This window comes from Oncorhynchus keta, chromosome 34 (genome assembly GCF_023373465.1).
Source record: "Oncorhynchus keta strain PuntledgeMale-10-30-2019 chromosome 34, Oket_V2, whole genome shotgun sequence".
NCBI lineage: Eukaryota > Metazoa > Chordata > Actinopteri > Salmoniformes > Salmonidae > Oncorhynchus > Oncorhynchus keta.
Window position 1 is genome coordinate 47,997,406 of NC_068454.1, and position 24,797 is coordinate 48,022,202.

The 24,797-nt window shown below is 42.6% G+C and overlaps 1 protein-coding gene across 23 annotated transcripts in view; it reads left to right on the forward strand.

The window, feature by feature from the left end:
* Positions 1-24,797, forward strand: part of LOC118367218 (E3 ubiquitin-protein ligase MYCBP2-like) — a 307,475-nt gene that overhangs the window by 10,782 nt on the left and 271,896 nt on the right. For all 23 annotated transcript variants that reach the window (XM_035750395.2, XM_035750391.2, XM_035750396.2 and 20 more), the window contains exons 3-4: positions 5,529-5,738; positions 21,206-21,359. In XM_035750395.2, coding sequence (XP_035606288.1) covers positions 5,529-5,738; positions 21,206-21,359 — 364 coding nt within the window. The remainder of the gene's footprint in view (positions 1-5,528; positions 5,739-21,205; positions 21,360-24,797) is intronic.

Below are 24,797 nucleotides of genomic sequence, written 5' to 3' on the forward strand. Positions count from 1 at the left end.
TCTCTGGCTCCCCTCTCGGATCTAGTGTGGGACTGGTCCCATTTCACGCCCGTTTCCCATTCTGATACGGCTCGGGCCAGTTTGTGCTTTAGAACACGCCTCCCCCTCTGTCACAGCATGGTATTTAAAGGTATACTCAGCGAAGTGACTTACGAGAAGCACCACGATATTGCGATGAGCGAGACAGAAGGTTTAGTTCTCACAGCCACACACAGTATTTGCGCAAGTTCGCTTCACACAGTTACGTGGTAGATACGAGAACGGAACAGCGGCAAAGTTGTTCCACTTGATTCAGAACTCTTAGTTGTGTAAATTGACCCACTCTGCTGTTTACTTTCTGCACCTGTTATATCGCTGAGCCTACTTTTTTTTTTAAAGGGCCTCTGCCTCATTTGCCTGCTTCTCTGCTTACAAACACAGACATGGGTGGAGTCTGGCATGGCAGGAGGAGGGGAAAAGGGAGGAATGCTATTGTAGTAGTTTCATCCTGAAGCAGTTTAATGCTTTTGCTATTCAGACTGCTTTTTTGTGTGTGGAAATATTATCATGTTCAAAACCACCTAAAACATCTCAACTAGAGGTCGACCGATTTAATCGGAATAGCCAATTTAATTAGGGTCGATTTCAAGTTTTCATAACAATCGGAAATCGGTATTTTTGTGCGCCGATTTGCAGATTGAATTTTTTACGCCTTTATTTAATCTTTATTTAACTAGGCAAGTCAGTTAAGAACACCTTATTTTCAATGACTGCCTAGGAATGGTGGGTTAACTGCCTCGTTCAGGGGCTGAAAGACAGATTTTCACCATGTCAGCTCGGGGGATTCAAATTTGCAACCTTATAGTTAACTAGTCCAACACAATAACGACCTGCCTCTCTCTCGTTGCACTCCACAAGGAGACTGCCTGTTGCGCAAATGCAGTAAGCCAAGGTAAGTTGCTAGCTAGCATTAAACTTATCTTATAAAAAGCAATCAATCATAATAATCACTAGTTAACTACACATGGTTGATATTACTAGATATTATCTAGCATGTCTTGTGTTGCATATAATCTGACTGAGCATACAAGTATCTAAGTATCTGACTGAGCGGTGGGAGGCAGAAGCAGGCGCGTAAACATGAATTCAAACAGCACTTTCATGCGTTTTGCCAGTAGCTCTTCGTTGTGCGTCAAGCATTGCGCTGTTTATGACTTCAAACCTATCAACTCCCGAGATGAGGCTGGTGTGACCGAAGTGACAAATGGTATAGTCCTATAATTCCTATACAAAACTACAACCAACAACTTCTTAACTGGGAATATTGAAGACTCATGTTAGAGGAACCACAAGCTTTCATATGTTCTCATGTTCTGAGCAAGGAACTTAAACGCTTTCTTACATACACTCACACCTGTGTGAGAATGCTATTCATTGACTACAGATCAGCGTTCAACACCATAGTGTCCTCCAAAGCTCATCCCTAAGCTAAAGACACAGGGACTAAACACCTCCCTCTGGAACTGGATCCTAGACTTCCTGACAGGCTGCCCCAGGTGGTAAGGATAGAAAACAACACAGCCGCCACGCTGATCCTCAACAATGGGTCCTCTCAGGTGCGTGCTCAGTCCACTCCTGTACTCCCTGTTCACTCATGACTGCATGGCCAGGCATGACTCCAGTGGAGCAGTGGAGAGCTTCAAGTTCCTTGGTGTCCACATCACCAACAAACTAGAATGGTCCAAGCACACCAAGACAGTTGTGGAGAGGGCATGACGAAACCTATTCCCCCCCCCTCAAGAGACTGAAAAGATTTGGCATGAGTCTTCAGAAGGTCTTCAGAAGGTTCTCCAGCTGCAACATCGAGAGCATCCTGACGGGTTGCATCACTGTCTGGTATGGAAACTGCTCGGTCTCTGACCGCAAGGCACTACAGGGGGTAGTGCATACGGCCCAGTACATCACTGGCCCTCCTTTACGCTGCTGCTACTCTGTTATCTATGCATAAGTTACTTTTTAACTCTACCAACATGTACAATTGAAGTCAGAAGTTTACATACGACTTAGCCAAATACATTTAAACTTAATTTTTCACAATTCCTGAAATTTAACCCTAGTACAAATTCCCTGTCTTAGGTCAGTTAGGATCGCCACTTTATTTTAAGAATGTGACATGTCAGAATAATAGGATAGAGAACGATTTCCTTCATCTTTTATTTCTGTCATCAAATTCCCAGTGGGTCCCAAGTTTATATACACTCAATTAGTATTTGGTAACACTGCCTTTAAAATTGTTTAACTTGGGTCAAACGTTTCAGGTAGCCTTCCACAAGCTTCCCACAATAAGTTGGGTGAATTTCGGCCCATTCCTCCTGACAGAGCTGTTGTAACTGAGTCAGGTTTGTAGGCCTCATTGCTCGCACACACTTTTTCAGTTCTGCCCACACATTTTCTATGGGATTGAGGGCAGGGCTTTGTGATGGCCATTCCAATACCTTGACTTTGTTGTCCTTATGCCATTTTGCCACAACTTGGAAGTATGCTTGGGGTCATTGTCTATTTGGAAGACCATTCGTGACCCAGCTTTAACTTCCCGACTTGAAAGCTTTAACTTTAACTTCCTGTCTTGAGATGTTTCTTCAATATATCCACATAATTGTCCTACCTCATGATGCCATCTATTTTGTGAAGTGCACCAGACCCTCCTGCAGCAAAGCACCCCCACAACATGATGCTGCCACCCCCGTGTTTCACGGTTGGGATGGTGTTCTTGGCCTTGCAAGCCCCCCTTTTCCTCCGAACATAATGATGGTAACTATGGCCAAGCAGTTCTATTTTTGTTTCATCAGACCAGAGGACATTCTCCAAAAAGTACGATCTTTGTCCCCATGTGCAGTTGCAAACAGTAGTCTGGCTTTTTTTATGGCGGTTTTGGAGCAGTGGCTTCTTCCTTGTTGAGCGGCCTTTTAGGTTATATCTATATAGGACTCGTTTTAATGTGGCTATAGATACTTTTGATACTGTTTCCTCCAGCTTCTTCACAAGGTCCTTTTGAGGTTGTTCTGTGATTGATTTCGCACCAAAGTACGTTCATCTCTAGGAGTTAGAACGCGTCTCCTTCCTGAACGGTATGACTGCTGTGTGGTCCTATGGTGTTTATACTGGCATACTATTGTTTGTACAGATGAACGTGGTACCTTCAGGTGTTTGGAAATTGCTCCCAATGATGAACCAGACTTGTGGAGGTCTACACATTTTCTTTCTGAGGTCTTGGCTGATTTCTTTTGATTTTTCCCACAATGTCAAGCAAAGAGGCACTGAGTTTGAAGGTAGGCCTTGAAATCCATCCACAGGTACACCTCCAATTGACCCAAATTATGTCAATTAGCTTATCAGAAGCTTTTAAAGCCATGACATAATTTTCTGGATGTTTCCAAGCTGTTTAAAGGCACAGTCAACTTTCTGTATGTAAACCTCTGACCCACTAGAATTGTGATACAGTGAAATAATCTGTATACAATTGTTGGAAAAATTACTTGTCATTCACAAGGTAATGTCCTAACCGATTTGCCAAAATTATAGTTTGTTAACAGGAAATGTTTTGAGTGGTTGAAAAACAAGTTTTAATGACTCCAACCTGAGTGTATGTAAACTTCCGACTTCAACTGTACATATTACCTCGACTAACCGGTGCCCCCTCACATTGACTCTGTACTGGTACAGTAGCCTCGCTATTTTTTTTTTTACTGCTGCTCTTTCATTTGTTACTTCTATTTCTTTTTTTTCTTAACTGCATTGTTGTTTAGGGGCTTGTAATGTGCTGTTGTATTCAGCACATGTGACAAACATTTTGATTTGACTGGTTATGGTATAAAATGTTGTAATAGAGAATTCAATAATTTTGCTCAATGTGTTGTCAATTTTTGGGATCTTTGACAATTTTTCAGGCCTTCCTCTGACACCACCTGGTGTAGAGGTCCTGGATGGCAGGCAGCTTAGCCCCAGTGATGTACTTGGCCGTACGCAATACCCTCTGTAGTGCCTTGCGGTCAGAGGCCGAGCAGTTGCCATACCAGACAGTGATGCAACCAGACAGTGATGCAACCCGTCAGGATGCTCTCGATGTTGCAGCTGTAGAACCTTGGATATAGCCTAATCTTCCTTGTGCTTTAGACTTTAGGAATTTGGCACCGTACAGTATGGCTGCTGTCTTGCGGATGCACCTGAGCTCAATTTCGTGTCTCATAGCAAAGGGTCGGAATACTTATATAAATAAGGTATTTCTGTTTATTTGATTTATTACTGTTCAAAAATTCCTGTTTTTGCTTTGTCATTATGGGGTAGTTTGTGTAGATTGAGTAATTGTTTTTATTTAATCCGTTTTAGAATACGGCTGTAACAAAATGTGGAAAAAGGGAAGAGGTCTGAATATTTTCCGAATGCACCGTATTGGAACAGTGATACGTTTTGGCTCTGTACTCCAGCACTTTGGATTTGAAATTATGCAATGATTATGAAGTTAAAGTGCAGACTATCAGCTTTAACTTGAGGGGATTTTCATCCATATCGAACCGTTTAGTAATTACAGCACATTTTGTACAACCCCCAGTTTAGTGGACAAATTCATTTAACTATTTGTTCCCATATTCATAGCATGTAATGTCGACATCAACCGTGGGAATCTACACATTTGTTGGATCCATTTGGTGTTTGTTTTGGTTGTGTTTCAGATTTATTTTTTGCCCAATAAAAATGTATGGTATATTTTGGAGTAATTTTAATTGTAAATAAAAGTAGAATGTTTCTAAACACTTCTAAATTAATGTGGATGTTACCATGATTATGGATAATCCTTAATGAATGGTGATCAATGAGAAAGTTAGAGGTATATCATACCCCCCATGAAAATATTAACCTCTCCTGTTATTGTAATAAGAGCTTAGCATATTTTGGGGGTATGATATTTGTGCATTTAACTTTCTCATTCATCATTATTCAGGATTTAATTCAGGTCTATCCGTAATCATGGTTAATGAATAACAATGATCACTCCTACCGTCACGGCTCACATAAGAATAAAATAATCTATTCTTTGCTTTCCTCTCCTTGTCATCGCTCTCTCACTTGAATCGCTTTGTCTTCCCTTCACCCTTTTCCATCCTTTTTCTTGTACTAAAATCTGAGAACTGTGTCCTCTTCTCGCAGACAGAATCACATAAGGCTTAGTTTCACAGAATGATTTTCACTGAATAGGCTGTATCTCACTATTCCTCTTTAGGCTTTATTGTAGTGTCTCGACTATCTGGACTACCTTCTACTTCAAACAGTGAATCAATCTCCATGGGACTGCTACAGTTAGCTAAAGAACTTAGCCTACATCTTCCTCCAACAATGCCTGCATCTTTGAATATGCATTCTAATTATCTCTTCTCTTTTGATGAAGTCTTGAGGGGCAAACTGCCTTCATTACTTGACTGCTGAAACAAAATATAGTTTGATTTTTGAGCGATGGCTGTATTTCTTATACTTTATCTCTATCTTCTCCACAGACGGATAACCTCGATGGGGCCTTCTGTGTGCCGGACATCAAGCTGCACAGCAACCCATCGGCGTTCAATGTGTACTGCAACGTGCGCCACTGCGTGCTGGACTGGCAGCAGCGGGAGTCGTCCCTGGCCTCACAAAGCTCCGTGCAGAGCGGTGACTCTGACAGCGAGGAGGAGGAGGAGTACCGTGAGCCCGCCATCAAGCTGCCCAAGGTAACTTCAGAAGCACAGGGATTGGAACAGTGTTGGTGGAAGGGTAGAAAGACATTGAATGGAACAGACATTCACATTCACATCAGTGATCCATGACATGTGGCCATATTGAGTGTACCCACATGTAGTCAAATTGAGTGCCCTACTCAAATTGCAATGGTCGGAGGGGCTTTGTCCCTTCTAGTAATTACATTTTTATTGGTGGAAAGAAACACCGGGCAAGCTAAAACGAATGCACTCTGAGGGAGGCAAACGGTGTAGGGAGAGGGATGCTTGCCAGTACGACTAGAGCAGTAGGCCTGCGTGACTACAGGGGATGTGCTAGCCTGGGAGTCAGATCAGATCTTCTTTTGCAGACTCTAATTCAAGGGTGGTATCCAATATCCAAAATCAAGGGGGGTATCCCATATATTGGGATAACAGGTTGCGGACCCAAGCTAGATAGCCTGGGAAATTTGAATGGCTAATTGGTGGCTGCTGCCGCTGGGTAAATATTCCCAATATATTGGATATCATGCTTGATCCATCAAGCTTCCTAAGGTCAGAAAGAATGGAACAAATTGGTATAATTTAAATCTACCTCAATTGTCCTAAAATATGAAATGCATCTTGAATTTTCCTAAATAATCATTTAGCAAAATATAAGTTGGAATGTGATCTACTTAGTATGTTGCACATCTTATCGTACCCTAACTTTGGGCATCTGTCCTACCTTATAATACCATCCATTTTAGTCTAGGCTATATGGTGAACTTTGCCTCTAGATGTTGACTTAGTCAGTTTAGCATTTTCTCCACCAAAGGTTAGGATTTGGAAGCTGATCCTAAATCTCTACCTAGTGAAATTTTCACCCCCTGTAGCCTATATCCTGTATCTCCCATTGCTCTCAGGTTCCCGCCCCGACACTGACCTCTGTTTCTCTGTGTTACTGTTGTTGAACCCTTTTGACCGCCATGATAATTTATAGGAACACTATGAGAGGCTTAAAGCACTGGTCTGTGAGGATTAGCTACTGCCTTGTCTCACTCACTGACTCACTCTCATGCTTGCTGTCTCTCACTCTCGCTGTGTCTCTGGCTCGCTATCTTTTTCTCTTTTAGCTCTCTCACTTTCTCTTTCTGACTTTTCTCTTTCCCTCCCTGCTTTTCTCTGCGTCTGTCTGTCCCACTCTGCTCACCACTGCTTTGCCACTGTGGCCTCATTGAAACAGAGCACGTCCCCAGGAGCAATATCACAGCGCACAGAGTGTGTGTGTAGCCTGTCTTTGTTTGCGCACGCGTTTGTGTGTCCTGCAATCCCCACACTTTTTTTTGTGCCGGCCGTCAGCCCATTAGCTGTTTACAGACTAATTTTCGGCTGAATACTTTTAAAACTTCATATTAACTAGGCTACTTTTATTAAAAGTTTCAAATCGCTAGTCTGTCGAGCCCTCTCCCGCTAGAATGAACGGTATGCATCTTCTAGCGCTCTATTGATCCCGAGTGGCGCAGCGGTCTAAGTCACTGCATCTCAGTGCTAGAGGTGTCACTACAGACCCTATTTCGATTCCAGGCTGAATCACAACCGGCCGTGATTGGGAGTCCCATAGGGCAGCGGACAATTAGCCCAGCGTCGTCCGGGTTTGGCTGCGGTAGGCCGTCATTGTAAATAAGAATTTGTTCTTAAATTGGATAGATAGTGCCAGTCAGTCACAAAGCGAGCGACGGCAGTCTGTCCTACCTCCCAGGACAATTTGTGTGCGCAGTCAAATTTCTTTGCACGGAGCAGGGAAAGGGCATGATGCGTAAATTTGCATGTCCCATGTAATGTAAGTGGTAACGATGAGTCAAAATCCATTTAGTGAGTGACTCATCAGTCAGTGTAACCTATCGCATCGGTGAGAAAGCTGCAGATAAATTACGAAGATATGAAGAAAATGAAGATGGTGAATCATCACTGCAGGAACAATGGGGAGTGGAGAGCCTCATTCTGGTCCAAATTTGATAATTAGGCCCTCACGTGATCCAGGCATTAAAATAGAATTCAACAATATTCCAAAATGTTTTAACGTCATTAGGGAATCAACTCGGTGTATTGAAAATGTATTAGTTTTCCCAAGTTTATCATAAGACCTGAACAGAATGGGACTGATATACCTAGTCAATTATACAACTGAATGCATTTAACCTAACCCCTCTTGAGTCAGAGAGGTGCGGGGGGGGGGGGCTGCCTTAATCGACATTGACATCCACATCACCGGCTCCCATTGAGCAGTTGTTTGGGTTAACCGTCTTGCTCAAGAGTAGAATGACAGATTTTTACCTTCCAGTTACTGGCCCAACGCTCTTACCCGCTAGGCTACCCTGCCACCTCTGCCGTGATAGAGAATGCCCCTATCTGTTGCTGCCACCGTGGCCAGGTCTCCCTTGAAAATGAGACTGGGTCTCAATGGGCTTTTCCTGGTTAAATAAATTAAAATGACTACACCCAAAAATCTATATTCCTCAGATGTTTCCCAGACCTCATTTGGTCTCCAAATGTGGTTTACGCATAGTTGTGGACATCCAATTTGGTTGTTTTTCTATTTTTAAAAGTCCGATTTTGAGAGCGAAAACATGAAGGAAAAAAGGATAAAAGGGAAACTTGGAAAAACTCAAAAGGAGAAAATAGGGGAAAAAATTGGGAATGAACAAAACAGAATAAGCCAAAAAAATATTATTTTATATATTCAGGCTTTTTAAAATCAAAGATTACATTTCCTGTCCTTATGTGCAATGTATACAACAGTCATGATAAACAGCCAAGCTGATGTTAGCAATTCTGCAATGCAAGCCGAAACTTCCTCAAAAACACTCAAAAACTAAGTTTGGTTGCATTGACACTCATGAAGAACCTGTCCATCATTCCTTGCCTGTGAGAATGTGATTATTTTTGTGGCAAAGTATTATTGATGTAAAGGTCTGCAATAGTAGTAATTCCTTTTCTCTTCCAGAATAAAAAAGTATTGTCAGTTAGTGGGGGGGGGGAAAGCATGGTTATGGCAAATAGGATTACAGGCATAGGTCTCCTGTAGACCAAATGTTTTCCTTATTTGATATTTTATTTTTGTGTGTAAAGTTATTACAAGTAATATCTGTAGGAGATTTAGTTGATGAAAAGAGAAGTCCTGGAATACAGGTGTTATGTTTATCCTGTTCAATAATGAGTCATGAATGGGTGGAGGGATCTACCATGCCAGGGTATGTATCCTGCCAATAAACCAGTGCTCTAGCATTTTCTGCCCAATAATAATGCTGAAACTTTGGTAGGCTCAGGCCCCCTAATTCTTTGGGCTTGATAGTATCTCTAAAAAAAACTATGTACTTTGTATTGCCACACAAAAGGCAAGATGATAGAATCCAAGGATTTGAAAAAAGCTTTAGTTAAAAATATAGGCAGATTCTGAACGAGAAAGGAATCTGGGAGTGTAACCATTTTAATAGTGTTATCGTAGATAGGCAGCACTCTCCAGACCTCAACTTCCATCATGTCGCTATTTCAATTTATAAATAAATTTAGAGTCCTTTGGGATGACATCAAAATATTTAATTTAGTCTCCTGTGATTTTAAAAGGTATGTTTTAAGAAACTCTGGGTTTGTCACCTTTTTTAAGAGGCATGAATTCACTTGTATACCAGTTTATGATGTACACAGAGGGTTCTCCAAATTATTCGATGAACTCCAACAGCGGTGGGAGTGACTTTTGGGACGCGAGGCAAACAAAATGTAATCCGCATAGATCGAGATGTAGTGATCAACCTTGCCCATGTTTAGCGAAGCAATGGCAGGATGGCTTCTGATACTAATAGCTAGGGATTCCATAGCAATGGCGAATAGCAACGGACTCAATGAGCACCATTGGCGGTAGGAACGCTGAAATGAAAACGGATGTGATTTATTGTAATTCGTGAACTGAAGCCGCCGGGCACGCATATAGTATTTCAACCCAAGGGACAACTCTCGCCCAGAGCAAACAAATGTATTATTGTCAAAATGTAGTTCCATTCCAATTGGTAATATTCCTTTTGAGCGTCAAGTGCAAGAATGGCAACTTTAGAACCTTTGTCATGTTTGGAATACTTGATGTTCATCAGTTGCCTAAAGTTGGAAAATGAGAATCTGCCTGCGATAAAACCAGTTTGGTCTTGATGAATTATAGTAAAGAATTATAGTCAATGCATTTATTTAGTCTGTTTGCGAGTATTTTAGTAAACATCTCAAGATCACATCCGAGGAGGGCAATAGGACGATATGAAAATAGATAGGTTTCATCTTTCTTTTTATTAGGGTGATATTGGCTGAGTATAAAGACTCTGGGAGTCTGCAAGTTTCAATAGTGTTTAAACATCCGCAACAGAAGAGTAACCTTTTCTGAATATGATTTGTAAAACTCTACCAAAGCTGCCAGGGCCAGCCGCTTTACCGTTACGGAAGGAACATACTGCAGAGACAAACCTCTAAGTTATTTCTGCATTTATCTCCCTTTTGAACAGTGCTGCATAATTTATCTAGAGAAAGGGAATGGAGGAAATCAGAAATTTCCACAGTATCTAGTCGTGATAAAACTTTAACATGCATTAATTTATTTTGGGTCCGTAGTAACCACTACATCAGTGAAGTGGTAGGGCGAGTAGGAAGCCTATCCATGTAAGAATTCAAAATGCAGTTAAAATCTCCGCCTGTCATTACATGTGTGGTTGATAAATCTGGTAAGAGATTGAAGACATTCAGAAGAACCCTGGGTCATTGACATTCGGTGAGTAAAGATGGTTACATGTTGTGATAAATATGGCCTATTACTATAAGAAAGCGGCCATTGGTCTCGCTTATAGTTGAAATATGTTGGAATGGGACAGTTTCTGGAAATAATATGGCTACACCTCTAGCCTCAGATGAAAAGGTGGATTGATAAATCTGATACCCAACTCTATTTTAATCTGTGTTGCTCAGTATGATTTATGTGCATTTCTTATTGAAACATATCTCAGATGGGAAAAACTTTGCATCTTTTCAAATTCTTTCTCAAACCTCATACCCTTTTGTGAATGTAATGTTGCCAGTACCAATAATAAATAATTATTTGGTCCTCAAATACAATAAAATTGTAGCATTAGGGCTGAAGCAACACAGAGCAAAGGACAAATGAAAAACAACATTCTCCACCTCCCTGTCCCTTTCCCCAAATGATGTGGAATGTAAGTTCCCCCATACACACTGGAACTGCTGGACACAACAAGGAGACATAGGCTAGCTAACCAATTTACAATGAAACTAAATTAGTGTACCTTCAGGTGGTCCGACTGGGCCCCCTCACCCTTACAGTGCCCTCCTAATATTGGCACCCTTGTTAAATATGAGCAAAACAGGCTCAACCTCATGGGTCTTTTGTTTAAAATATTCACAAAAATCCAAAATTTAATTGAAGTGTAATTATTTGTAAAAAGAAATAATACATTTTTTTCATATGTGCCGCAGTTATTGGCACCCCTATACTTTCTTCTGAATAAAATCTTAACTGAAGTATATTTCCCAATCCTATTTTACATTTTTAAGTTCCCCTGAGTGATTAGGAACATTTAAGAGGTAAGCCATGACTTCCTGTTTCACTGGGGTATAAATATGAGTTGGCACACAGGCCAAGTTCCCATAGTTATCCATCACCTATGGGAAAGACCTGAGAATACAGTAATGATGTGCTACACAAGGTTGTTGAGCTGCACATCAGGAAATGGCTAGAAGAAAATAACGGTTGAAAATGCTCATTTCCAGTATCAGGACAATAATTAAAAAGTTTAACAGCAACTGGAGATGTCCCCTTACAGGCCGATTGTTAACGTGTGTCTATATTGACCCCACGCATAGTAAGGAGGTTGGCTCGAGTGGCCACAATCTCCAAAGTTCACAGCTGGAGAATTGCAGACGTTAGAATTGCAGACATCTTGGGGTTAGAAAGTCTGAAATTACAATCAGACACCACCTACATTACCATAAGTTGTTTGGGGAGGGGGTTGCCATAAAGCCTTTGCTGTCATCAAACTACAAACTCAAACACCTACAGCTTGCCAAACGTTACTGGAACTTGAAATGGGACCAGGTTCTATGTTCAGATGTGACAAAAATTGAGCTTTTTTGAAACAAACACCAGAGGTGGGTTTGATGTACACAGAAAGATAGCTATGCAGAAAAGTACCTCATCACCTCTGTAAAGTAAGGTGGTGGATCTTTTGTTGTGGGGCTGCCAAGGCAGCACATACTCTTCCTGGGGTCCAGCAAAATTAAGGCCGTTTATACCATTTTTAAAAACATTACAATACATTCACAGATTTTACAACACACTGTGTGCCCTCATGCCCTTACTTCACCACTACCACATATCTTACAGTACTAAATCCGTGTGTATGTTATCGTGTGTATGCATGTCTGTGCCTTTTTTGTTGTTTCACAGTCCCCAATGTTCCATAAGGTTTAATAAATAAATAATAATAATCCAATTTAACTGCTTGCATCGGTTACTTGATGTGGAATAGAGTTCCATATAGTCATGGCTCTATGAAGCACTGTGCGCCTCCCATAGTCTGGTTGTCGTGTCTTTGGCATCATTAAAGTGTAGACTTATTTTATCAAATCAATTTCCTGTAATTATTACTTGATTAAACGATCATGTAAATGCAATTAACTAGGAAGTCTGTGCACCAAGGAAAATCTTCAGATTACAAAATTAGAATTTTTCTAATATAACTCTTCTAATTAATTCATTAATTATTCTTTACCTCATGTTAGACTCATTCCAAACATCCGAAATTGTTGGGTATCTGCACGAACCTATCCTTTACTATGAATCATCCATACACCAGTTGTCTTAATCATTTATTTAGTGATTAAATAATCACAGAAATGCATAAACAAACAGATATGGTTACAAGGAAATAATAGGGAAGATTCCCTAGTGGGCTAAGCCGATATGACGGCTTGGTGGACAAGGGAATGTGGGTGTGGACTGAAGGGCGGGAAAGACAAAGGAGTCACACAGTTGATAATTATATTAATTGAAATGCTTATCCTTTGCACATGAACACTCACTCATTCGGGAATAATTGCAATCAATACATATTTACGCTCAGTGTGTCGTCGTGATCTCTGTTGGAATCGTCCATCTTTGTTGGAAAGTTCATTTGAGCGTCTCTCGCTCTGCTTCCCTGAAGTCTTTTGTGGTTAGAATGGATACTTCAGAGTACCATTCAGAAATGTTATAGAATAAATGTTTTGGCTGTTGTTGGTCTTCGCAGACTAGTAATTAGTATCTAAGGTTTGCTCTTACTCAGTTGGGATCGATAGTCTGAGTTGAACCATTTCCCGCCGTGTAGCCATAGCTCCACGTGGTATGGTTAGGAATTAAACAACCATTACAACCTTGGCTTATAATACGTTTTTTTGTGGTCTGAGCTCAACCTGTTCACCCATGACTGCGTGGCCATGTACTCAATCATCACGTTTGCAGACGACACTACAGTGGTAGGCTTGATTACCAACAACAGCGAGATTACCTACAGGGAGGAGGCGAGGGCCCTCTGAGTGTGGTGTCAGGAAAATAACCTCACTCAACGTCAACAAAACAAAGGAGATGATCGTGGACCTCAGGAAATTCTCCAGAGGGTACTGAGGTTTGCACAACGCATCACCGGGGGCAAACTACCTGCCCTCCAGGACACCTACACCACCTGATGCCACAGGAAGGGCAACAAGATCATCAAGGGCAACAACTACACCAGCCACTGCCTGTTCACCCCGCTATAATCCAGAAGGCTAGGTAAGTACAGGTGCATCGAAGCTGGGAACAAGAGACTGAAAAACAACTTCTATCTCAAGGCCATCAGACTGTTAAACAGCCATTGCTAACATAGTGACTGCTACCAACATACTGACTCAAATCTCTAGCCACTTTAATAATTCAAAATTGGATATAATAAATGTATCACTACCCACTTTAAACAATGCCACTTCATCTAATGTTTACATACCCTACATTACTCCTCATATATATATACTGCTCAAAAAAATAACGGGAACACTTAAACAACACAATGTAACTCCAGATCAATCACACATCTGTGAAATGAAACTGTCCACTTAGGAAGCAACACTGATTGACAATAAATTTCACATGCTGTTGTGCAAATGGAATAGACAACAGGTGGAAATTATAGGCAATTAGCAAGACACTCCCAATAAAGGAGTGGTTCTGCAGGTGGGGACCACATACCACTTCTCAGTTCCTATGGTTCCTGGCTGATGTTTTGGTCACTTTTGAATGCTGGCGGTGCTTTCACTCTCGTGGTAGCATGAGACGGAGTCTACAACCCACACAAGTGGCTCAGGTAGTGCAGCTCATCCAGGATGGCACATCAATGCGAGCTGTGGCAAGGTTTGCTGTGCCTGTCAGCGTAGTGTCCAGAGCATGGAGGCGCTACCAGGAGACAGGCCAGTACATCAGGAGACGTGGAGGAGGCCGTAGGAGGGCAACAACCCAGCAGCAGGACCGCTACCTCCGCCTTTGTGCAAGGAGGAGCAGGAGGAGCGCTGCCAGAGCCCTCCAAAATGCCCTCCAGCAAGCCACAAATGTGCATGTGTCTGCTCAAACGGTCAGAAACTGACTCCATGAGGGTGGTATGAGGGCCCGACTTCCACAGGTGGGGGTTGTGCTTACAGCCCAACACCGTGCTGGATGTTTTTTCATTTGCCAGAGAACACCAAGATTGGCAAATTTGCCACTGGCGCCCTGTGTTCTTCACAGATGAAAGCAGGTTCACACTGAGCACATGTGATAGAAGTGACAGTCTGGAGACGCCATGGAGAACGTTCTGCTGCCTGCAACATCCTCCAGTATGACCGGTTTGGCGGTGGGTCAGTCATGGTGTGGGGTGGGATTTATTTTGGGGACCGCACAGCCCTCCATGTGCTCGCCAGAGGTAGCCTGACTGCCATTAGGTACCGAGATGAGATCCTCAGACCCCTTGTGAGACCATATGCTGGTGCGGTTGGCCCTGGGTTCCTCCTAATGCAAGACAATGCTAGACCACATGTGGTTGGAGTGTGCCAGCAGTTCCTGCAAGAGGAAGGCATTGATGCTATGGACTGGCCCGCCCGTTCCCCAGACCTGAATCCAATTGAGCACATCTGGGACATCATGTCTCGCTCCAACAGACCATTGCACCACAGACTGTCAAGGAGTTGGTGGATGCTTTAATCCAGGTCTGGGAGGGGATCCCTCAGGAGACCATCCGCCACCTCATCAGGAGCATGCCCAGGCGTTGTAGGGAGGTCATACAGTCACGTGGAGGCCACACAGACTACTGAGCGTAATTTCGACTTGTTTTCAGGACATTACATCAAAGTTGGATCAGCCTGCAGTGTGGTTTTCCACTTTAATTTTGAGTGTGACTACAAATCCAGACCTCTATGCGTTGATACATTTGATTTCCATTGATAATTTTTGTGTGATTTTGTTGTCAGCACATCCAACTATGTAAAGAAAAAAGTTTAATAAGAATATTTCATTCATTCAGATCTAGGATGTGTTATTTTAGTGTTCCCTTTATTTTTTTCAGCAGTGTATGTGTGTATGTGTGTATGTGTGTGTGTGTGTGTGTGTGTATATATATATACTGTACTCTATACCATCTCCTGCATCTTGCCTATGCTGTTCGGCCATCGCTCATCCATATATTCATATGTACATATTCTTATTAATTCCTTTACACTTGTGTATGTATAAGGTAGTTGTTGTGAAATTGTTAGATTACTAGATATTACTGCATGGTCGGAACTAGAAGCACAAGCATTTCGCTACACTTGCATTAACATCTGCTATCCTTGTGTATGTGACCATTAAAATTTGATTTGATTTGAAAGGGCCACGTCATGACACTGTTCTGGACTTGGGGATTGTGAAGAGACCTCTTTTGGGGTATAAGTGGGCAGCTTGATGAGAGCCAAATATTTATATCACCCAGAAAATATACCTCTGTTTATATCACATACGTTATTAAGCATTTTATACATATTTTCCAGATACTGACAGTTAGCACTTGGTGGTTGTTACGCACGCATCTTGAAGGAGCGAACGCAACACCCCGCTACATCTCAACCCCCGTTGAGTGAAAAAACATGTGATCGTAGGTGCGGGGAAGGATGACAGAGGCAGAGAAAAATACAGTTAGCAGGGAATTTAGTATTCCTAAACACTGCAATGTGGGGGAAAGCGGCTGGATGGAACAAAAGCAAAAATGTGGGGGAAAGCGGCTGGATGGAACCAAAGCAAAGAAAGTAAAAGTTAAGGAATCCCCTCCCCTACCTTACCTGCCTTCCCAATTCTAAGCTGACCTTTAGCACCACCTGGCGCGCTAACCAAAATATAGGGGGTTGTCCTCCCAGGTCTTACCTAGTGTGCGCAGACAGATTAAATACTACGGGTTATAGTAGTAAATACTACGGGTTACATCCCGGCCGGCCAAACCCTCCCCTAAACTGACGACGCTGGGCCAATTGTGCGCCGCCCCATGGGTCTTTCGGTCGCGGCCGGCAGTGACAGAGCCTGGACTCGATCCAGGATCTCCTGTGGCACAGCTAGCACTGCGAGTGACAGTGGTCAAACAGTACACTTTAACTTGAAATGAAACTACTTTCTAACCAAATGAGAAACTTGTAATACCTGAAAATGTAGTTAGCTAGACTCTCTTACCCGTATACATATGGATGTTGGCTTCACCCTCTGTCATGGATGACATGGTTGCCCTTAGCTAAGGAGATAGCATGGGGCATTATCCTGCTGGAATAATTACCGTAATTGCTGGACTATAAGCCGCTACTTTATTCCCATGCTTTGAACCTCACGGTTTATACAATGACGCCGCTAACTGGTGTGCCTGGCACCTACTACCATACTCCGTTCAAAGGCACTTTAAATGTTTTGTCTTGCCCATTTGTGCTCTGAATGGCACACATACACAATCCATGTCTCAATTGTTTTGAGGCTTAAAAATATTTCTTTAACCTGTCTCCTCCCCTTCATCTACACTGATTTGAAGTGGATTTAACAGGAGACATCAATAAGGGATCACAGCTTTCAACTGGATTCACGTGGTCAGTGTATCATAGAAAGAGCAGGTGTTCCAAGTGTTTTGTACACTCAGTGTATATTCTCAAGCAGTCTAAGTTAGGTCAATCTGCACATTTGGAAGTTGTGTTAATAGCTTCATTCGTTTTTAAGCGCTAGAGTGAGGAAATAAAATAATGCTATGTGAATTTATCCACATTTATGTAGTTATAGTTAAGCGTTTAAGAATTTGAAGTTAGGATAGCGTGAACATGAGGAAGTTGGTTTAGTGTCTCTAGCTTGAACGGTTTGAGTTAAACATTCTGAATGCAAGCAATCTAAGTTGGGTCAGTCTATACATCTCAATGTCAGTTTGGCGTTGATAACGTAAGTGGTGGTGGTGGAGTTACATGCCCACATTTCCATATTCTTCCAATGTATGTCTATGGCACTTTTATTGCCATTGGGAACTCGTTAAAATAGTGTTTTAGTACACAAAAAGTTTGGTCAGTCTGCACATTTGGAAGTTGGTTTTGTGTTAATAGCTTCAGTTGTTAAAGAGCTAGAGTGAGCGGAATATGTGAAATAATAATGAGGATGTAAGCCATCCAAAGTTGTGCGTTGCTTTTCATGCACACCTAACTGCAATTGCATTTATTTATATGGCCTATTTGCCGAAATCTAAGGATTTGGCTGTCTAACACACTGACATCCACAGCTCTCTGGATGAGGTTCTGTCTTCAAGTCTCCAGTGTGTGAGGAAGTCCCTTTCATTTATGTGATCTATTACAGGTAATTGATAAGTGCAGTCAGTTGGCAGGAGGGGTGGAGTGCATGACACTTCATCCTGGAGTTAGCCTCACGAGTCCAGCAGGCAGAGCTCAATAACTACAGGTAGATGTGAGATGCAGGAGGATGGAACTCTTCTTTTACCACTCCATGTAGAATAAACCATCCTTCATGACCAAAAGTATCATGAACATCATACCAAAAGTATCATGGACATCATACCAAAGTCATGGGCATTGATATGGAGTTGGTCCCCCATTTGCTCCTATATCAGCCTCCAGTCTTCTGGGAAGGCTTTCCACTAGATGTTGGAACATTGCTGCGGGGACTTGCTTCCATTCAGCCACGAGTATTAGTGAGGTTGGACTCTGATGTTTGCTGATTAGGCCTGGCTCGCAGTCTGCATTCCAATTCATCCCAAAGGTGTACGATGGGGTTGAGGTCAGGGCTTTGTGCAGGCCAGTCAAGTTCTTCCACACTGATCTCGACAAACCATTTCTGTATGGATCTCGCGTTGTGCACTTACATTTACATTTAAGTCATTTAGCAGACGCTCTTATCCAGAGCGACTTACAAATTGGTGCATTCACCTTATGACATCCAGTGGAACAGCCACTTTACAATAGTGCATCTAAATCTTTTAAGGGGGTGAGAAGGATTACTTTATCCTATCCTAGGTATTCCTTAAAGAGGTGGGGTTTCAGGTGTCTCCGGAAGGTGGTGATTGACTCCGCTGTCCTGGCGTCGTGAGGGAGTTTGTTCCACCATTGGGGGCCAGAGCAGCGAACAGTTTTGACTGGGCTGAGCGGGAACTGTACTTCCTCAGTGGTAGGGAGGCGAGCAGGCCAGAGGTGGATGAACGCAGTGCCCTTGTTTGGGTGTAGGGCCTGATCAGAGCCTGGAGGTACTGAGGTGCCGTTCCCCTCACAGCTCCGTAGGCAAGCACCATGGTCTTGTAGCGGATGCGAGCTTCAACTGGAAGCCAGTGGAGAGAGCGGAGGAGCGGGGTGACGTGAGAGAACTTGGGAAGGTTGAACACCAGACGGGCTGCGGCGTTCTGGATGAGTTGTAGGGGTTTAATGGCACAGGCAGGGAGCCCAGCCAACAGCGAGTTGCAGTAATCCAGACGGGAGATGACAAGTGCCTGGATTAGGACCTGCGCCGCTTCCTGTGTGAGGCAGGGTCGTACTCTGCGGATGTTGTAGAGCATGAACCTACAGGAAAGGGCCACCGCCTTGATGTTAGTTGAGAACGACAGGGTGTTGTCCAGGATCACGCCAAGGTTCTTAGCGCTCTGGGAGGAGGACACAATGGAGTTGTCAACCGTGATGGCGAGATCATGGAACGGGCAGTCCTTCCCCGGGAGGAAGAGCAGCTCCGTCTTGCCGAGGTTCAGCTTGAGGTGGTGATCCGTCATCCACACTGATATGTCTGCCAGACATGCAGAGATGCGATTCGCCACCTGGTCATCAGAAGGGGGAAAGGAGAAGATTAATTGTGTGTCGTCTGCATAGCAATGATAGGAGAGACCATGTGAGGTTATGACAGAGCCAAGTGACTTGGTGTATAGCGAGAATAGGAGAGGGCCTAGAACAGAGCCCTGGGGGACACATTGGGCATTGTCATGCTGAAACAGGAAAGGTCCTTGTCCAAACTCTTGCCCCAAAGCACAGAATCGTCTAGAATGTCATTGTATGCTGTACCATTAAGATTTCCCTTCACTGGAACTAAGGGGCCTAGACTGAACCATGAGACCATTTATTACTCCTCCAACAAACTTTACAGTTGACGCTATGCATCGGGGCAGGTAGCGTTCTCCTGGCATTCGCCAATCCCAGATACATCCGTCAGACTGCCAGATGTTAAATCTTGATTCATTACTCCAGAGAACTCGTTTCCACTGCTCCAGAGTCCAATGGAGGTGAGCTTTACACCACTCCATCTGACACTTGGCATTGTGATCTTAGGCTTGTGTGCTGCTGCTTGGCAATGGAAACCCATTTCATGATAATCCTTGTGCTGACGTTGCTTCCAGAGGCAATTTGGAACTCAGTAGTGAGTGTTGCAACCTAGGACAGATGATTTTTACATGCTTTAGCTTTTGGAGTTCCCATTCTGTGAGCTTGTGTGGCCTACCACTTTGCGGCTGAGTCGTTGTTGCTCATAGACGTTTCCATTTCACAATAGAAGCACTTACAGTTGACAGGGGCAGCTCTAGCAGGGCAGAAATTTGACAAACTGACAGCTTAATTATATTGATTGCATAATAGGCTACTCTCTATTTGATACAACTGAATTATGATCAGATATTCAATAGAAAGTTAGCCTATGTTAGCCTACAACAAAACGGTAGCCTGGTATACTATAAAGCTGAGGGATGGTAACCACTCTGAAGGACTGACAATCCATGAGATCAACATTATATTGATCTGCATGGTAATACCACTGTTCTATATAGATTCACTTTTGTTATAACTGCTGCGCATGTAACTTCCTTTCCTTAAATGCGACTTATTTTCCACTTCAATCAAGAATATTTTTGAATTCCCTGCGCCACCTTTTCATCTGATTGGGGGGGAAGTGGAGTTCCCTGAGGGGAACTACTTGCCATAGCAGGTTTTAACCTTGGACACAATAAAATATTCCCTCCATCTATCCAATAAAATATATTATAATACTCTTCTACCTCATTCTGTAGCGGAACGGGCCAATTAATGAACCAATAAGGACGAACAAAAACAAGCTCCTCACGCTGATGAGGACACAGTAACCTTTTCTTTACTTAGGGTACCAAATGGTACCCTATTCCATATGATGTGCACTACTTTTGAGCAGGGCCCATAAGGATTCCAATCGGCCTCTGGTCAAACGTAGTGCACAATTTAGGGAATAGGATGCTATTTGGGACTGCCTTAATTATGTTCTAACAGGCAACCCTGAGAGGCAGGCCTTTCTCAGCCAAATCGTTACCTTTAACTTACCCTCTCAGAGAGAAGCTATCGTTATAGGCTGATCAGAATGAATGTTAAACTTGGCTGTAATGCCCACACTGTACAGACTGTTCAGGCTCGGAGCCTAGTAGAGGGAACCGAATGTTCTCTGGGGTCAAGTTCATTAGAGTAAACTGCAACGGAAGTGAACATTTTTATGTCAGGTAGATGGTCCTCCCTGTCACAATACATTTTTGTCCGTTAGGGCCTAATAAAGAAGACGTGGGTTGTTGGATGTTTGGAAGGGGACGGGGATAATAGGAGAGCGCAGAAGTCCATTTGAACCTTTGTGTAATCCTCCGATTAATAAAACTCAAAGATGCCTGTATAGAACCCAATAAATGTGAATGTGTGTGTTTTGAAAACAATTTTCTAGCCTAATTTTGTGGGTTGAGTGTTATTTAGGCTTAACCTTTCTGGGTTTTTAGCTGAGGTGGTACCAGTGACTTCCTTTCTCTCTAGATCGGTTGCGCTGGGCTATGTTGAGTCTTTAAGCCTCTTTGGTGTGTGATATTTTGAGTTCTGTCTGTTGTAGTTTATAGCTATCTGATAACTGTATTGTGTGTTTCTCTTTCAAGATCATTGGCATCGGTCTGTGTGGGGTGTTTGAGCTGATCAAGGAGACGCGGTTCTCCCACCCTTCCCTGTGTCTGCGCAGCCTTCAGGCCCTGCTGCATATGCTGCAGGGACAACAACCAGAGGGCTTCCAGACGGAACCTCCTGATGTACTGGGTGAGTACTAATAATACTATTACTGCTACTACTGCTAATATATTTATTTTATATAGAGCTTTCATTACTAGTATCTCAGTCACTTTAAAAACAAAAAAACAAAACCAAATTAACAAAACAAATATAGGTATTTGGGCGATGGGCTTCTACTTCTTCAGATGTTCCGAAAGGTATTATCTTGAAAGGAGGGAGCATAGATGGCAAAGCCAGGCAGGGAAGAAGAGACATCTGGCAGACAGGCCACAGAGCTCCTCAATGTGCAACTTGTCATATTTTGATAATCACAACTTCACCGTAGGTAGGCAGGCAGGCTGGATCTTCCACTACTGAAATGTAGCACCCACATGGGTGATGCTTCAATGACTAAAAGCGCCAGTAAGACCACCACACCTCAGCAGTGGTCCAGAAAAGCCCCAAATGAAGTGAGACTCTTCACACCGCAGCCCACTTCTCTCTAGGAACTGGGTTAGGGAGCTAAAAAGCTGATGCTGATGGTGTCGCTGAATCATTCAAATCATATTAGTTAGCTAGCCAAGCCAAATATAAACTGACTTGCCATAATCAGTCCTGCAATTCTCTCGTCACCAGATATTTCAGTTAATCTATCAACAAGTTATCAAAACAATTATACAAATAAAAAATTATAATAAATTGATAAAAATATAATAATCCATTAACACTTAACCTGTTAATCCTACCCCCTACTTTTTCGAACATTCTGTTAAAAATCGCGCAACATTTCAGCGTCCTGCTACTCATGCCAGGAATATAGTATATGCATATGATTAGTATGTGTGGATAGAAAACACTCTGAGGTTTCTAAAACTGGTTAAATCACGGCTGTGACAGAACGAAAAGCGCAGGAAACTCTGATCACTGAAAACTGGAAAATATATCAATGCGCCACTTGCGTGTATTGTTGAATGGAAACCAAATTACATGGGGCCGAGATTGCAATTCCTACAGCTTCCACACGATGTCGAGGCTTTGTTTCTTGGTCAAACGAACAAGAGACAGCCCATTTCTTCCGGTCTCCGACAGGATGTTTTGGATGGGAAATATCCGGACATGATTTGAAGACGTGGAGCTATTGAATACACATCGCCCCGTGATCAATTTGATAGACTATTAACATTTACTAATACCTAAAGTTGCATTACAAAAGTATTTCGAAGTGTTTTGTGAAAGTTTATCGTCGACTTTTTTAATTTAAAGTCGTTGCGTTATAAAATGCTGTTTTTTCCTTGATCACACAGTCTTCATATATCGATATCTAGGCTATATATGGACCGATTTAATCGAAAAAAAGACCCAATAGTGATGTTTATGGGACACCTAGGAGTGCCAACAAAGAAGATTGTCAAAGGTAATGAATGTTTTATATTTTATTTCTGCGTTTTGTGTAGCGCCGACTATGCTAATTATTTTGTTTACGTCCCCTGCGGGTCTTTTGGGGTGTTGCATGCTATCAGATAATAGCTTCTCATGCTTTTGCCGAAAAGCATTTTAAAAATCTGACTTGTTGGCTGGATTCACAACGAGTGTAGATCTAATTCAGTACCCTGCATGTGTGTTTTAATGAACGTTTGAGTTTTAATGAGTGCTATTAGCATTTAGCGTAGCGCATTTGCATTTCCAGATGTCTAGATGGGACGCATGCGTGCCGGGTCGACTTAAGAGGTTAAAAACCTGTTTGCTAAAAGTGAGTTACAAGTTAATACGTCTCTTTTATCGTCAAAACAAAAGATGCCCAATCATGCAATGCCTCAGACGAGGCATGGAAAGTGACCCCCTCTCACAACCTGTCGGTCTCAGCAGATGCTAGCTCAAAGAAGCACCAGCATGGTTCAGAATGTTATGGCCAAAGGTATTACAAAAATTCAAGAGACAATTTCTGAACGCCTCATCAAAATTGATGTGCTGGTTGATAAACTCCACGAAGACCAGAAAGTCACAAAGGGACGAGTGAGTCAGAAGACCATGCTGACCACCAGGGTGCTATCCTGTAAAGTCCACGAGGACGTGTATCAAAAGCACAAGAAGTTGGAGGACTCCGTTTTGCCACAGAGGATGCATTTGAACCTTACAGGAATGTCCAAAGCGCCCAAATGTCCTGAAGGCAATGGAGGGAAGAGATGCCATTGCCTTTTTTCAGGAGTGGATTCCCAGAATCCTGGATCTTCTCCCTTTCGCGAGAGAGCCCATCGTTCACTACGGAGAAATGCACCCAGGGCGTTTGTTATTATATCGCTACGGTACCGAGACACTGTCCGCATCCTTGCTACTGCCCGAGCAAAGGGAGAGCTGAAGTATGGAGATGCGAGAATTTTTCCTGCTTTTTCTCCCATGAGGAGGACAGCTTTCTCCCCACTTGAGGCTTCTGTGGCAGTCTGGCTTGGCATATGACCCGGCGACTTTGTGGATCGAAACCAAGAATGGTGAGCACACTTTGATTCTGTGAAGATGTCTGAAGCATTCATGAAGAAGAAACTCCCTGACTTGTTCACTCCGACGACGACATGAGGAACAGAATTCCAAACTTGGATACAGTGGATAGTGAACTGTTAGAACATGGTGATATAATGAAATGACTCCGATATGATCGACTGTCTGGCTGGCAAGATGGGTAACTTGACAATGACTAGTGAGGTAACGTTGGAACATGGCTAATGTTGGCTGCGCTATTTAGCCAGGTAGCTAAGTTTACATTAGTGTGAATATAGCTACACAGAATAGTCACACCATGTCAGGTAGTTCGATTTTTTTTTTTGTATGCTTTTATTTTTAGCATAGAGATCCAGTCGGAGTTGGTTAAATAGTTGTGGCTGTGGACTGGGTTTCAAGCCCAAGTTGTTCATATTACTTCAGGATATTTTACAAATGTTTTCTGTCTTGTTTATCATTAGTGATTTATGCTAACGTTAGTGATACCGAGGCAGAAATGAGCTACACACTAGCTGGCACTAATGTTAACATATGTTTCCCATGCCAATAAAGCCCCTTGAATTGAATTGAAGCTAGCTGTCTGATTATAACGTTAGCTTTGGGCAACAGGGTCAAGTAGCTTGCAAACTATTTATTTTCAGCAACTGAAGTTCAATTTCAATAGGTGAACAACAAGTGGCAACCTAGCTAATACTTACTCACAAGGATTCCCAAATCATTGCTAAGAATAATGAAAATGACTGCAGTTTCTACTGGTCATTGTTTTCAGTCTGGTTGTATTGGTGCTAGCTAGGTACCAAGCTAAAGCTAGTTACCCCAGAAGTTGCAGTCAAACAAATTATGCTTTATTACCAAGCGGTATTGTAAACGCATCATTCGTGACCTGTGTTTTCTTGTTTGCAGACTTTTTTTGTACAGCTTTGACAGTGCTACTGTATATTTTTTGACACGCAAAGACCCAAACGACGTTCCATAGTATGCATGTCGTGTAGC